This window comes from Camponotus vicinus, unplaced genomic scaffold (genome assembly GCF_025532165.1).
Source record: "Camponotus vicinus isolate PSW18456_S1 unplaced genomic scaffold, iyCamVici1.0 SCAF_13, whole genome shotgun sequence".
Classification (NCBI taxonomy): Eukaryota; Metazoa; Arthropoda; class Insecta; order Hymenoptera; family Formicidae; genus Camponotus; species Camponotus vicinus.
In genome coordinates, this window is record NW_028141949.1 from 8432003 (window position 1) to 8445647 (window position 13645).

At 53.3% G+C, this 13645-nt stretch overlaps 3 protein-coding genes across 3 annotated transcripts; all 3 read right to left on the bottom strand.

Annotated features, from left to right (window-relative positions):
* Positions 1 to 7567: 7567 nt before the first annotated feature.
* Positions 7568 to 8551, bottom strand: LOC145963655 (uncharacterized). Its single transcript, XM_083085788.1, has one exon. The coding sequence runs from the start codon at positions 8549 to 8551 to the stop codon at positions 7568 to 7570; it is 984 nt and encodes a 327-aa protein (XP_082941914.1).
* A 372-nt stretch (positions 8552 to 8923) lies between these two features.
* LOC145963656 (uncharacterized) lies at positions 8924 to 10387 on the bottom strand. Its single transcript, XM_083085789.1, has one exon. The coding sequence runs from the start codon at positions 10385 to 10387 to the stop codon at positions 8924 to 8926; it is 1464 nt and encodes a 487-aa protein (XP_082941915.1).
* Positions 10388 to 10472: 85 nt separating this feature from the next.
* On the bottom strand, positions 10473 to 12695 carry LOC145963657 (uncharacterized). Its single transcript, XM_083085790.1, has one exon. It carries the CDS (start codon positions 12693 to 12695, stop codon positions 10473 to 10475), a length of 2223 nt encoding a protein of 740 aa, XP_082941916.1.
* Positions 12696 to 13645: the final 950 nt, after the last annotated feature.

Below are 13645 nucleotides of genomic sequence, written 5' to 3' on the forward strand. Positions count from 1 at the left end.
GCGCAAGGCCGCAGGGGAGGCCCATGTCAAGTCGACAATGGACTCCCCCTGGGGCCTCACGCATGTGGCAACAGACCCGACATTGAGCAGGGTCAACCCGAGTGACCCCGCCTAGCCCCGCAGCGCCTAGCCGCGCCGATCCTCAGACTGGAGACCCTACGTCGCCCCCCCGCACAACAGCCACCAGGGGTACAGAACCCCCCGCACACCCGCCCGGAAACCAGGACGGGTGGTCGGGGGGGGGCCACATACGGCTCCGACACCACGGCCAACCCACAACCACGCTCCGCCATCGTGTGCAGGAACAAGTCCTGCGTACGGCGGGCGTGGTTGAGGTTGGCCTGGAAAATGGATAGAGACGCTGGATTACCTCTAGTCATCGTTTCCCGTCTCCATCTCCACTTCCTCCATCGACTCCTCCTTTTCCTTTCCCTTCCTTCCTCCTTGTCCACCCCTCAAGGGTCTCCGTTCTTTGGACGGTTCCATTTGGGGCTGCTGCGGTGTTCCCTGCGGCTGCTGCTGTTGCTGCTGTTGCTGTTGCTGCCGTCGCAGTTGTTGCCGCCGCTGCTGTTGCCGCTGCCGCAGGGGCGTCACGGCACTCGCCGCCTCCCGCCCAACCCCTCCTAAAGAGGGTGTGGCAAGAGTCAGCGGAGCCCGCCCCAGCGGTGCAACACAGCTCGCGCCACCGCTGCGGTGATCCGCCCCTCTCCCGGCCTCCGCACACAGGAGGCAGTGAGGGGGGGCCCGATACGTAACGGCCGTGTGGCCCAGCGTCCCACACCTGTAGCAGGTGCAGGACCTGTCCTCCGTACTGCTACACCTAGCGGCCACGTGCCCCTCCCTCCAGCACCTAAAGCAATGGGAGGGGCGCGCCGCCGCCAGCCCCACCCTGGCCACCGTCCACCCTATCTTTACGCGGGCGGCCTTTGCCAAATCATCCGCCGCTCTAATAGGGCAGCGGACCCAAGCCACTCCCATCCCAAATGCGGGCCTGCTGATGGTGGCCTTTACCTCCTCAGGCCGGCCCACTCCCCTATCCACGATGGCGACCACCACATCTTCCACCGTAACCGCCTCGTCCAGCCCGTAAATCCGCACCGCCGCCAGAGGCCTCTCCACTCGGACCGAGGAGTCCTCGGCGAAGACCCTCCGCATTTCCGCGGCGAGGGCCTCCGCCTTGGACTCCCTGTCCTCCTTCGTAGGACCCGGGATCTCGAGGACATACGAGCCCGTCAGCCCACGACGGGCACGCATGTCCTCGATCCCCAGACTACTAAGTTTTTCGGTGCCGATGCCCAGCCTTGCCTTTCGCAGGACTTCGGCATACGACCTATCGGGGGCCGTGATCGTGACCGCGGCCGTGGAGGGGGCCTTACTCCCCCTAATGGGGGGGCCCTACGCCCCCACCCCCGCCACGTCCTGATCTTTTCCCTTCTGCCGGGCCCGCCGACGGCCGCAGGGGGCGGGGGGGCCCTGCTCGGCCCCCCCCCCACCACCGCCGCGCACGTGGGTTCCGCAGACATCCTCTCTTCAGCCTCCTTCCTAGGCTCCTCTTGGGGTTAGTCCAGTCTCTCCTTCGACCGACCGAAATACTCCAAGGAGGGGACTGTAGATCCCTTCTTCTTCTTCTTCTTTTTCTTCTTCTTCCTCTTCCTCTTCGGTCCCCCCGTGTCTCCGTGCACCTCCGTGGCGGGGGCTTCAGGGGCCGGAAGGTGACCGAATTCCGCCAGAGGGTCGGGTGCAGGGGTCTGTGGCGCAGGCAGGGATCCCCACGATCCCCGTCTGCTGAGCCTCCCCAGCACCCGCTCCACGATCTTGCTGACCGTGGCCTCTATTTGCTGAAGGAGGGAGATACTCATCTCGAGTCCTCCCACCGCTCCCCCGGCGGGAGGGAAGGAGCACGGGGAGCACGGGGAGGCCCCCGCCATCAGCAGGGGACCCCCGCGCCCCACCCTCCCCCCATGGGGGGACAGATGCAAGGGGGAAGGGGAGAGCGAGCAGGGGCGGGCGTTCCATCACCCGCTCCCACACGCCGCTCCCCTCCATCTATCTCGTCGATTAGTCTCTCCTTTACTTCCCTGAGTTCCTCTTCCGTCCTCTTCAATTTCCGTCTCAACTCCTCGTTCTCCCTCTCGATCCTCTCCGCCTCCTTCCTGTGGAGTGAGGCCTGTTCCACCTCCCTCTCCATCCTGCTCTTCTCCATCTTCAGCCCTCTTACCTTCTTCCTAAGGTTGACCACCTCCTCTCCTTCATTCCCCTGTTCCTGTTGGGCCCTATACGCGAGAATGTTGAGACCCGCATGGACCGTTAGGGCTGCGGATCTCAACATTCTCACGTACTGCCCGTTTAGGTTCTCGCAGTGGTGGCGACCTTCTCAATTATCCGCACAACCTGCATCACTTCCGACGTGACGTTAGGTGTCGGCTGAGCCTCCATTTCCGCCATCATGTCTTCCAGGCTGGGAAGATTGGTGGCCGGCGGGATGACCAAATTAGGGTCCGCCAGTCTCCTCTCCTCTTACTCCTCTCTTTCCCTTCTCTTCTCCTCCTCCCTCTCCCTCTCCCTTGCTCTGACCTCGTCTATAATATTTGTTGTGCGCGGCCTTCCTCTCTTCCTCCTCTGCCTGGATCCGGTACTCGTGGTAGAGCCCTCGTCCTCTGTCATCGAGGTCGGGCGCTCTGACCCGGACGACTCAGGGCCTCTAGTCCTCTTGACCGGCTTAGAGGGGGCCAGGGCGGACGGGGTAAGCTCCTCCGCCTCAGCACCCTCCCCGGTCAAGGTAGGTTCATCCACAAAAATAATCGAATCCGCATCTGCGGACTTACCGTCGTACGATGTGGACGCCCGTCTGGACCAGTCCGGGGTCCGCCTCGCCCCCATCCTCTCCAGGCCAACCATCGGCAGCAATCCCATGTCTGGGAGACTGTCGACCCTGAGGGCGCACGGCGGGTCCCGGCGGGGTACGGGCAGTGCCATCGGGTCCTCCTCCCTGACGGTTGCAGGCCCAGCAGTCGGAGGGGAGCGCATCACCTTACTGGTCCTCCTAAACGGATCCTCCTCCACTCCGCCTCGCAATGCCTCCACCGTCTCTGCTACCACCGCCTGCGAACTATCTTCCGTCGCTGAAGACCCCCCCACACGCGGGGTATCCACGTATGTGGTGGCCTCCGGATCAGGAGAACTCCCAGGCACTCCTTTAATCGGTGGCGATGCTGCCACCTCCTCCCTCCATCCCAGAATGTTTGCGATAGTAAGATCTTCCATGTTGACTCTGCAAAAGACTTACGACGGTTCGCCCATCATGGGAGCCCTATCGCAGTAGGGCTGTTTCCCCGCCGGATTAGTATCCCTAATCAAGGTGGACGACAACCGAGAGGCGGCTTTCGGGTGGCCAGCCCTATTCGTCCACAGTGATTCTATAATAAAAGGTTCTCGGAGAGGGCCGGGTCCACTGAGTGATGCTAAAGATTTAACGTCACCCCTATTGAGTGGGCCCCGTGGATCCGAACCACGAGTAACCCAAACCTCGGGCTAGACGGTGCCGGGATTTACCCTACCCGGCATCGGGTATGAGGAAATACCGGCCAGATAATCCTCCACACACGCGCCCGGTTACCCGGTTTCAACCCCGGCATAGGCTCCGACGGCAGCGGGGGAGCGGTTTTCCCACATTAAACTTGTCCCTTCAGGCGGTCTTTGCTTGAACAAGTCCAGGACTTACACACCCGCTTCTTCCAGGACAGAGGTCAGGTACCGACGTCACCTCGCCACCACGGTCGGGGGGCCACTACTCCCCCCTTGGCTAGTCTACCGAGAATATCCACCGGGGCCGACCGCGTCCCATACACACACACATGCTCACACTGACTCATACGTGCAATGGTGTGCTCTTAGACCCCTCCCCCAACGAGAAGGGGAGCTCCTCCGCTACGGCAAGGTGGCACACCACGGAGGAGACCGTGCGATAGCTCGAACGGCCGAATGCTTCTCTCTCTCTCTCTCTTTTTCTCTCACACACACACACGCAGATACATATTTCCGATTTTATTTAATATTTCTATTATTATTACGAAAATCGTAAAATGCTATGGGACTTTTTGTTCAATTTACTGCGATCCTCACAAGCGCTTATATATAGTACTCTGCGACATTCTGTATACATATAATAAAAAGGATATTTGCATATAACTTTCTACAAGTTACAATTTATGTACGACGTTTGTCAAATCGATATAATCAAAAACTAACAATATAAAATGTATTATGCAAATTGTTTGATGTAATGTATATTCGTAAAATTTATAAATAATATTTATAAATATTTTCACACTACATTCTTTGCCTCAAAAGCATCGAAATAAAGATTTATATCGATAATATAATGGGCCTCTTCATCGCCCATTCCCGTGAGACGCAACCATAATATGTGTATTTTTTTCGTCTCTCCGATATATGCAAACGAGATTGAGGCGTCTTTTTCTAACGATATTCATTAGAATATCGTGATCAGATATGATAAATGTAAAATATGATATATGAATAATTTACCATTTTGGAAAAAGTAATTAATTTTCTGCTATAATTTAAAAAAAAATGTTGCTTCATACATTTTACACATTATTGAAATATTTTTCCTTACAAGGATTTCCTTCTAAGGCTATAGTTTATAGTAGTGTAGCGAAAGCTGCAGCATAAATTTCACAGCATATGCTATCAGGTTGTTAAAGCTTTTTAAATATTATATTATTTGTAGGCAACGGCGATGAAAGTAATTTTTTTTTAGGCACCAATTTATCATATGTACAGCCTACCCGGCTATCGTACATTCGAAGCTTGGTGTCATCAAAAAAAATCGCCAGCAATCACTATAATTTGCTCCAATAATTTGTTAGCTTTTGTCGCTATGTGACATGCTGCAATTATATAAGAATTATCGAAATATAGCACGCTTTCAAAATAAGAATCATCTCTTATGACGCGTAAAAATCGGTCCAATGATTCATCTCATCTGGATTTTTATTCATATCAAATATGCCTTTTAGTTGAGGCAGTGTCTTTATGATCTCTGAATTAAATTTCGTTTAAATTTCGCTACCAGAATGTACATGCAAATCGTATCTGACGTAAAACATTTTTAGTAACCAGCACACAAATTAAGATCGCTTCTCGAATTTTTTTTTAAATAACCAGCATACAAATTAAATTAGATCGCCTCTGGATTTTTTTTGAATAACCAGAACACGAATTAAATCGCCTCTGGAAGACTTTTCGAATAACCAGCACACGAATTAAATCGTCTCTGGAAGACTTTTCGAATAACCAGCACACGAATTAAATCGCCTTTGAAATACTTTTCAAATAAGCAGCACACGAATTAAATCGCCTCTGGGTTTTTTTTCAAATCAGCACACGAATTAAATCGCCTCTGGATGTTTTTTTCTTTTGAATAATCAGCTCGCGAATATATCGCCTCTGAAATAAATATTTTAATAACTAGAGCGCACATGCAAACCGCATCTGGTAATAAAATATTTTTAAAAACAACCAGCTCACGAATAAATCGCCTCTGGATTTTTTTGAATAACCAGCACACGAATTAAATCGCCTCTAGGTTTTTTTATACCAGCACACGAATTAGATCGCCTCTGGATTAAAAAAAAATAATCAGCTCACGAATAGATCGCCTCTGAAATAAATATTTTAATAACCAGATCGCACATGCAAACCGCATCTGGTATGAAATATTTCTAAAAACAACCAGCCCACGAATAAATCGCCTCTGGGATAAATATTTCTTAATAAGTATTTTTTTAATTAATAACTAGAGCGCATATGCAAACTGCATCTAGTAAAATATATAATCTGTACGTGTATATATATATATACAGGGTGAGCCATTTTAATTAACGCACGCAATTATTTCGGAAACAAAGCATTTTAGAGAAAAATGTTTCAGACAAAAGTTTTATGGTTTCGAGGGGGCCATAAGATGGTATCATTGGTTTGACACTGAAGAGTCATTTGAAGGTCACGTGAAGGTCACTTCAATTTTTTTAAATGGAACACCCTATATATTTTTGCACACTCTTGTAGCTTATCTCAAGAGCTTTCCAAAACATTATAATTAAGTACCTTTTCGTTTAGTACTTTTTGAGTTATGAGGCTTGAAATAATTTCTTAATTTTACATAAACCGTAAAATATCTTGTAAAATATTCATTTTTCGATTATCTTACCTTAATACTTTTACGTACAAAATAATGAGAGGAATCAATTGGTGTTCGCGAGCGAATCCGACAGTGCGATGATGGGACCGGAAGGTCGTAAAGCGAAAAAAGTGCGCCTCGTTCACACAAAGGACTGACGTATATTGGAGTCAGAATTATAAGACAAGTGTTTAGTGCAGTGATTTCGATTGGCGAAACAGCGATGTAACAAAGTGAGCGCGGTTTTCGCGAGCGGTATCGCGAGCGGTGTCGAGAAACAAGAGCGAGAAAAATGCGTTGTCCAAAGTCGTAAGCGGTCGTGTAATGCGGTTAATCAGCGGTTTGATACAAAGATTGCGAAAGTCCAAGAGAATAAGCGGTCGTTATAAGCGGTTTTTACTATGCGGAGCGGTTTTAACTAAGCGGTTTGACAAAAAGTGCGAGACTTCGGCTTGCTCGCGTGCGGTGCTTGTTATAAGGCGAGCGGAATTTTGGGCCCGTTGCGACGTGGCCCAATAAATTTAATTGTTTAGCGGTGACCTCATGGCGCCGCGCGTAATTGGCCGCCGATGAGGTCTGACGTCGGCTTCTTCGCGGTTGCCATGCGCGCAGTCTTTTTGGAACAGCTGATTGGCAATCAGCTGTTCGTGACGTATGGGCGCGCATGCCCGTGCGTCGCGCTGATTTTGTCGACGGTTGACGTTGTTGTTGTCACTGTTTATGACACGCGTTTCTTATGCCCCAAAAAAATTGGAGATAATACGAACGATCGAGTTTTTCTGAAAAATAGATATCTCGAGAAGTTTCTCGACGCCCGTTAAATTCGAATTTGCGAATTTATAACATATTGAAAAATGCGGATTTTACTTGCGAATAATTTTTAAGCGGAATGATATTTCGGTTTTCGAACATCCCGCCCGCCTCGTCAGTACGTGACGAAATTTGCGAATGTGTTCGGGCGCGGGCAGGTGTCGCGAACGGTCCGATTGATGAGTTGGTGATAGTGATCATGAATGGAATGCGTGACGTAGTACAAAGACACGTGTTGTTCAGTTTATTCGTGTCTTTCGCGAGAATAGTATCGTGTGAAGTAAAGAGATTTATACAGTGATGAATGATGAGAAAATGTACAGTGAATTTGTGAATAATCTCGCGAGTGCAGTGAAATGTAAACGTGAACGTGAAATTGTGGCGCAAAAGAGAGAACAGAGAAATCAGAAAAAAAAGAGACTGATGACGCGGCTCGCGGATCTCGCATAAGATTGAATGTGCCTGGATATAATTACATGTAATTAAGCGCGGTACGATTCTCGGAAACATGATACCGTGAAACATTTGAGAAAATTCGGAGTTTAGAAGAGCTCACGAATCCGAGTGCGTTGGAGAGGCTGCGGTGTCGGCTCCTGGCAAGAGGATGATCTTCGCGAGTGGCCGAACGAACTCCGAGGATGCTGTGCGCACGGTGACCACGCGTGTTACGCCGTCGTCTCCCGGGTGCAGTGCCGTGATTCGGGCGAGTGGCCACCGGGTTGGAGGTGTTGTCTCCGCCCGCAGGAGGCACAGGTCGCCGACGCTTGGGCCGGTCTCGCTCCTCTGCCATTTCGGTCTGTAAGCCAGCGTCTGGAGATATTCGCGCGACCACCGTTCCCAAAAGTGATCGCGCATTTTTTGAAGAAGCTGCCATCGTGACAGCGTGTTATCTCTCTCAGTGGCAAGCGACGGCTCGGGGACGGCCAGAAGGGGAGCTCCGATCAGGAAGTGACCGGGTGTGAGTGCCGCCAAGTCGTCAGGATCGTCGGTCAGTGGTTGAAGCGGGCGCGAATTGAGGCACGCCTCCACCTGTGTGAGAAGAGTCGTCATCTCCTCAAAGGTGAGCGTTGCCTCGCCGATGACCCTTCGAAGGTGATGTTTCGTAGACTTGACGGCTCCCTCCCAAAGTCCGCCAAAGTGAGGAGCTGCGGGCGGATTAAACCGCCACCTTATGCCGTCTGAAGCTGCTGCCTGTGCGATGCGACGGCCGTCGGCAGTTGAGGCGCGAAACATTTCTCGGAGTTCTCGGCTTGCTCCGATGAAGTTAGTGCCGCAGTCCGAGAACACCTCGTGGCAGAGTCCCCGTCTGGAAACGAAGCGACGGAAGGCAGCCAGGAACGCCTCAGCCGTGTAGTCGGAGACCACTTCTAGATGAACTGCCTTGGAGCTAAGGCAGACAAAGACAGAGATAAAACCTTTGTTTGCTCGATGGCCTCGTCCCTTGCTGGTCCGGATGAGGATCGGACCGGCGTAGTCCACCCCGGTACGTAGGAATGGACGCGCTGGAGTCACTCGCTCCTGAGGAAGGTTGCCCATCAGTGGCTGCGGTACAGTGGCTCGCCATCGCGTACACACGATGCATCGATGGATCTGGCGCTTGACTATGGCTCTTCCTCGCGGGATCCAGAATCGTTGGCGGAGCAACCCGAGGGTGAGCTGCACTCCGCCGTGTAGTGTTCTGCGGTGGCAGGAATCCACCAGGAGCCTTGTCATCCAGGAGTCCGGCGGAACGATGATCGGGTGCCGTTCATCGTGAGACAGGATGGCGTGTTTGAGTCGGCCTCCGACGCGCATTACGCCGCTGTCGTCAAGGCGAGGACTCAGCCTGGTGAGCGAGCTGCGTGGTGGCAATGCACGTTCCTTGCTCAGTGATGAGACTTCAGTGTGGTAGTGCAGTGCTTGTGATGTTCAAACCCATCGCAGAAGTGCGTCTTCGATCTCGTGTGGCTCGAGATTGTGTGCGGTGTCAACGGAGTTGTGCGTCCTCTTGACGGTTTTTTGACGCCATCGCAGACACCAAGCCGTCACCCTGAGCAGCCGGTGCAGCGAAGAAAAACGGAGAAGAACGTCTGGCTCAGTAACGGCCTTGCCGACGGCGTTGAGCGAGCTGACGGCTCGTTGCTCTGGCAGTTCCGCGTCTGGCAAGACGTAATCGTTGCTTGGCCAAAGTGCCTTGCTTCCCAGCAGCCAGGATGGTCCCGTCCACCATAGTGGATGACTAACCATGTCACTTGGCTGGACTCCTCGGGAGGCGCAGTCGGCAGGATTGTCTCGTCCCGGCACGTGGCGCCATTGAGCCTCGGGTAGCTGGACCTGGATTTGCGACACCCTGTTGGCCACGTAGGTCTTCCAGCGGGAGGCGTGTCCTTGTATCCAGTGCAGCGTTACCCTGGAGTCAGACCACAGGAAGACCGGTGCTGTGGACAAATCTAGCAGAGTGCGCGTGTGAAGAGTGAGGTTCGTTAGTAGGGTGGCCGCGCACAACTCGAGTCGCGGCAATGACACTGGCTTCACCGGAGCGACCTTGCCCTTGGCAGCCAGCAAGTGAAGTGCGGTGTCATCTTCAGTAGTGGAGCGGAGGTACACCACCGCGGCATATCCTCGCTCCGAGGCGTCGGCGAACCCGTGGAGTTCGATCCGTGCGTGCGGTCCGTCGCTGCCCAACCAGCGAGAGACCCTGATCTCGTTCAGCCGCGGAAGTTCAGTGAGAAGATTCCTCCAGGACAGGGCGTCTGCTGACGGAAGAGGAGCGTCCCAGTCCAACTTCTTCAACCAGGCGGACTGAATTAGGATTTTGGCTCGCATTGTTACTGGAGTGAGCCACCCTAGTGGATCGAACAATCGTGCGGTTTCGGACAGGACGCGTCTTTTTGTGAGTTCCGTGAAGTGACGCGCCTGTACCGAGAAAGTGAAATGATCACTGGCCGGGTGCCAGTGAAGACCCAGTGTCGCGTGGCTTTCGTGAGACCACGAGTGCGGTGAGCTGGGGAGCCAGTGTTCGTGCGGGACTCCATCCAGAATGCTGGTGTTGTTGGCTGCCCACTTCCGAAGTGGAAACCCGCCCGCCGTGCAGAGACTGCGTAGCTCCCGCTGCAATGTGGTGGCCTCCGGGATGGTGCACGCTCCGGCGAGGATGTCGTCCACGTAAGTATCGCGGCGCAGCGCGACAGCTCCACGCGGATATCGCAGACCCTCGTCGTCGGCGAGCTGGCGTAAGGTCCGTATGGCGAGAAATGGCGCGCAAGCCAAGCCATACGTGACCGTTCGTAGGCGGTATTCACGGACGTCGTCGGCGGTACGGTGCCGCCAGAGAATCCGTTGACAGTCGCGGTCCTCCGGGTGGATGAGGATTTGGCGGTACATTTTCTCCATGTCCGTTACGAAGACATGGCGGTGCCAGCGCCAACGGAGGAGCACGTCGGCAAGAACTGGCAGGAGGTTGGCGCCCGTCAGCAGATTAGCGTTGAGAGAGGTGCCCGAGGTCGTGAGCTGTGAGCCGTTGAACCCTGAGCTTTGTCGTTGTGCTCGTTTCCCGCAGCACTCCGTGATGCGGTAGGTAGCACTTAGCGGTGCCTTCTTGTTCGGATGAGGTGTTGATTGTCTCCATGTGTTGCAGGTCTTCATACTCCTGCATGAAGCTGCGGTAAAGATCGCCGAATCGAGCGTCCTTGGAGCAGCGGCGCTCCATGGCGTTGAGCAGACGTTCGGCCGGCTTGCGGGTCTCGGTGAGAGAGGGCGGTGCTCCAGCGAACGGCAGTCTCACAACGTACCGTCCGGTGCTGGTGCGTGCGTGCTCGCGGGTGAAGAGGTCTTCGCACCTCTTCTCTTCGGCGGTGAGAGCGACGGGAGCGGCAGGCTCTCTTTCCTGCTCCCAAAATAGCTGCACCAGGTCGTTTAGGTGGTGATCGACCGAACATTGGTGGGTATTTTGGTTGCCTTGGGTCGTAGCCCTGTTACCTCCTGACAGGATCCAGCCGAGTGAGGTTTGCTGCGCGATGGGCTCGTCCCTGCGCCCCTTGCGAAGACCGTCTTGAAGAATGGCGGAGTACACGTCCGCGCCGAGCAGTAACTCGATGGGATCTCGGTCGAGGTACTGCGGGTCCGCCAGAGAAAGACCGCGAATGTGTGGCCAGGTGATGGTACTTCTCACGATGGGACCCTGGTATGTCGATAGGCGCGGAAGGACGTACGCCATGACTGGAAGCGTGGCCCCTGTCACTCCAGAGGCGAGGCTTAGAGATAGCCTTCCGCGAGTAGCTCCGGATGCTCCTCCAACCCCGGCGATGATCATCGAGGATCGGATCCGCGGCAGACGCAAGCGTTGCGCCAAGGTCTCGGAGACCAGAGAGACTTCCGATCCCTGGTCGATCAGCGCGCGAACGTCTTGAGGCCTCCCCAGGTGATCCGTAACAGTGACGCGTGCGGTGGCGAGGAGGATCGCCTTGCGGTCTGACGCGACTCGTTTGGCCGACAACGAGCTCGCTCCGTCGGCTGGTGCGTATGCGTCGTGGAGTAGCGTATGGTGTCGTGACTTGCACGTGAAGCAAGTCTTCACCGACTGACACTTGGCGAGGAAGTGATTGCCAAGGCAGTTGAAGCACAGTCTGTTTGCTTCTACGAAATTCTTTCGGTCGCTCGCGGGTTTTGACTTAAACTCTGCGCATTGCATGAGGGAGTGCTTGCCCTTGCATGCGGCGCACGTCGAGGTGTCGGATGTGCGTTTCACGAAATGCGATTTCGCGGATTTGGAAGTTCCTCCGGATTTCGCAACGGAGTTCGGCTGCACGGCGTTGAGTGTGAGGATCTGCTCGGACATGAAACCCATCAGGACGGCATTACTCGGCGGATCGACGGAACCGCGTATGGAGGACTCCCATTCCATCCGAGTTTGCGGATCGAATCGATCGACGAGCAGGTGATTGAAAAGGTCCATCCCGTGCGTGGCAATGGGCCTATCGATGCTCTCCTGAGCGTTGATGGCAGTCGTGGCGGCGTTATAAAGGCGACTTAGCTCGTCGGCGGTTGCGGCTTTCATTTTTGGCACGGCGGTATAAGCGGCGAAGTTGGCGCGAATGAGTTCCCGTTTGTTTTCGTAATGCGAGCTCAGAATCGTCCACGCCCGCTCATAATTGCCCCCGACAATCGGTAATGACCGGATTAATTTTTCCGCAGGACCTTGTAAGCTGGTACGGAGGTAGTGGAGCTTTTCCACGTTAGAGATAGACGGATTGTCTCCTATAATGGACAGGAAGATGTCGCGAAACGCTGGCCAGTCTCCGTACGCGCCAGAGAACGTCTGGAGCTTTATCCGCGGCAACGATGTCTTGAGCGCGTGCTCCTGATAAGCCTCGGTCTTCGGCACGCTGGGCGGCTCGCTTTTGAGTTTGTTCGCGTACCCGACTAACGTGCTCCGCTGTGTCACGTAAGTTGACTCCGCAATGTCAATAAAATCAGCTTTTGCGTACTCACTGTCGAGATATTTCTCTTTCAGCGCAGTCCTGATGAGTTCATGCTGAGCCTCGAACTTGTTCCACAGCGTCTCGAGGAGGTGGAGGCGAGCTTGGATGGCTTCGGCGGTGATGTTTGAGACGCCCATCTTGCGCAGATTGTCCACGGAGCGAGACATTCGCCCGTGGACATCATTCTGCGCCTCCAGCAACGCCTTCAAATCGGCACTCATCTTCACTAATTGTCTTTCTGTTCAGGTTCGCGCACTGGACGACACACGTGAATTTCACCCACGAACTGCGGAAGCGGATGTTAATCCGGCTCGAAGGACCAGAAATGTTCGCGAGCGAATCCGACAGTGCGATGATGGGACCGGAAGGTCGTAAAGCGAAAAAAGTGCGCCTCGTTCACACAAAGGACTGACGTGTATTGGAGTCAGAATTATAAGACAAGTGTTTAGTGCAGTGATTTCGATTGGCGAAACAGCGATGTAACAAAGTGAGCGCGGTTTTCGCGAGCGGTATCGCGAGCGGTGTCGAGAAACAAGAGCGAGAAAAATGCGTTGTCCAAAGTCGTAAGCGGTCGTGTAATGCGGTTAATCAGCGGTTTGATACAAAGATTGCGAAAGTCCAAGAGAATAAGCGGTCGTTATAAGCGGTTTTTACTATGCGGAGCGGTTTTAACTAAGCGGTTTGATAAAAAGTGCGAGACTTCGGCTTGCTCGCGTGCGGTGCCCGTTATAAGGCGAGCGGAATTTTGGGCCCGTTGCGACGTGGCCCAATAAATTTAATTGTTTAGCGGTGACCTCATGGCGCCGCGCGTAATTGGCCGCCGATGAGGTCTGACGTCGGCTTTTTCGCGGTTGCCATGCGCGCAGTCTTTTTGGAACAGCTGATTGGCAATCAGCTGTTCGTGACGTATGGGCGCGCATGCCCGTGCGTCGCGCTGATTTTGTCGACGGTTGACGTTGTTGTTGTCACTGTTTATGACACGCGTTTCTTATGCCCCAAAAAAATTGGAGATAATACGAACGATCGAGTTTTTCTGAAAAATAGATATCTCGAGAAGTTTCTCGACGCCCGTTAAATTCGAATTTGCGAATTTATAACATATTGAAAAATGCGGATTTTACTTGCGAATAATTTTTAAGCGGAATGATATTTCGGTTTTCGAACAATTGGT

Coding starts and splice junctions, on each gene's coding strand:
- LOC145963655 (XM_083085788.1), bottom strand. CDS start 8,551: ATGGGCAACCTTCCTCAGGAGCGAGTGACTCCAGCGCGTCCATTCCTA.
- LOC145963656 (XM_083085789.1), bottom strand. CDS start 10,387: ATGGAGAAAATGTACCGCCAAATCCTCATCCACCCGGAGGACCGCGAC.
- LOC145963657 (XM_083085790.1), bottom strand. CDS start 12,695: ATGAGTGCCGATTTGAAGGCGTTGCTGGAGGCGCAGAATGATGTCCAC.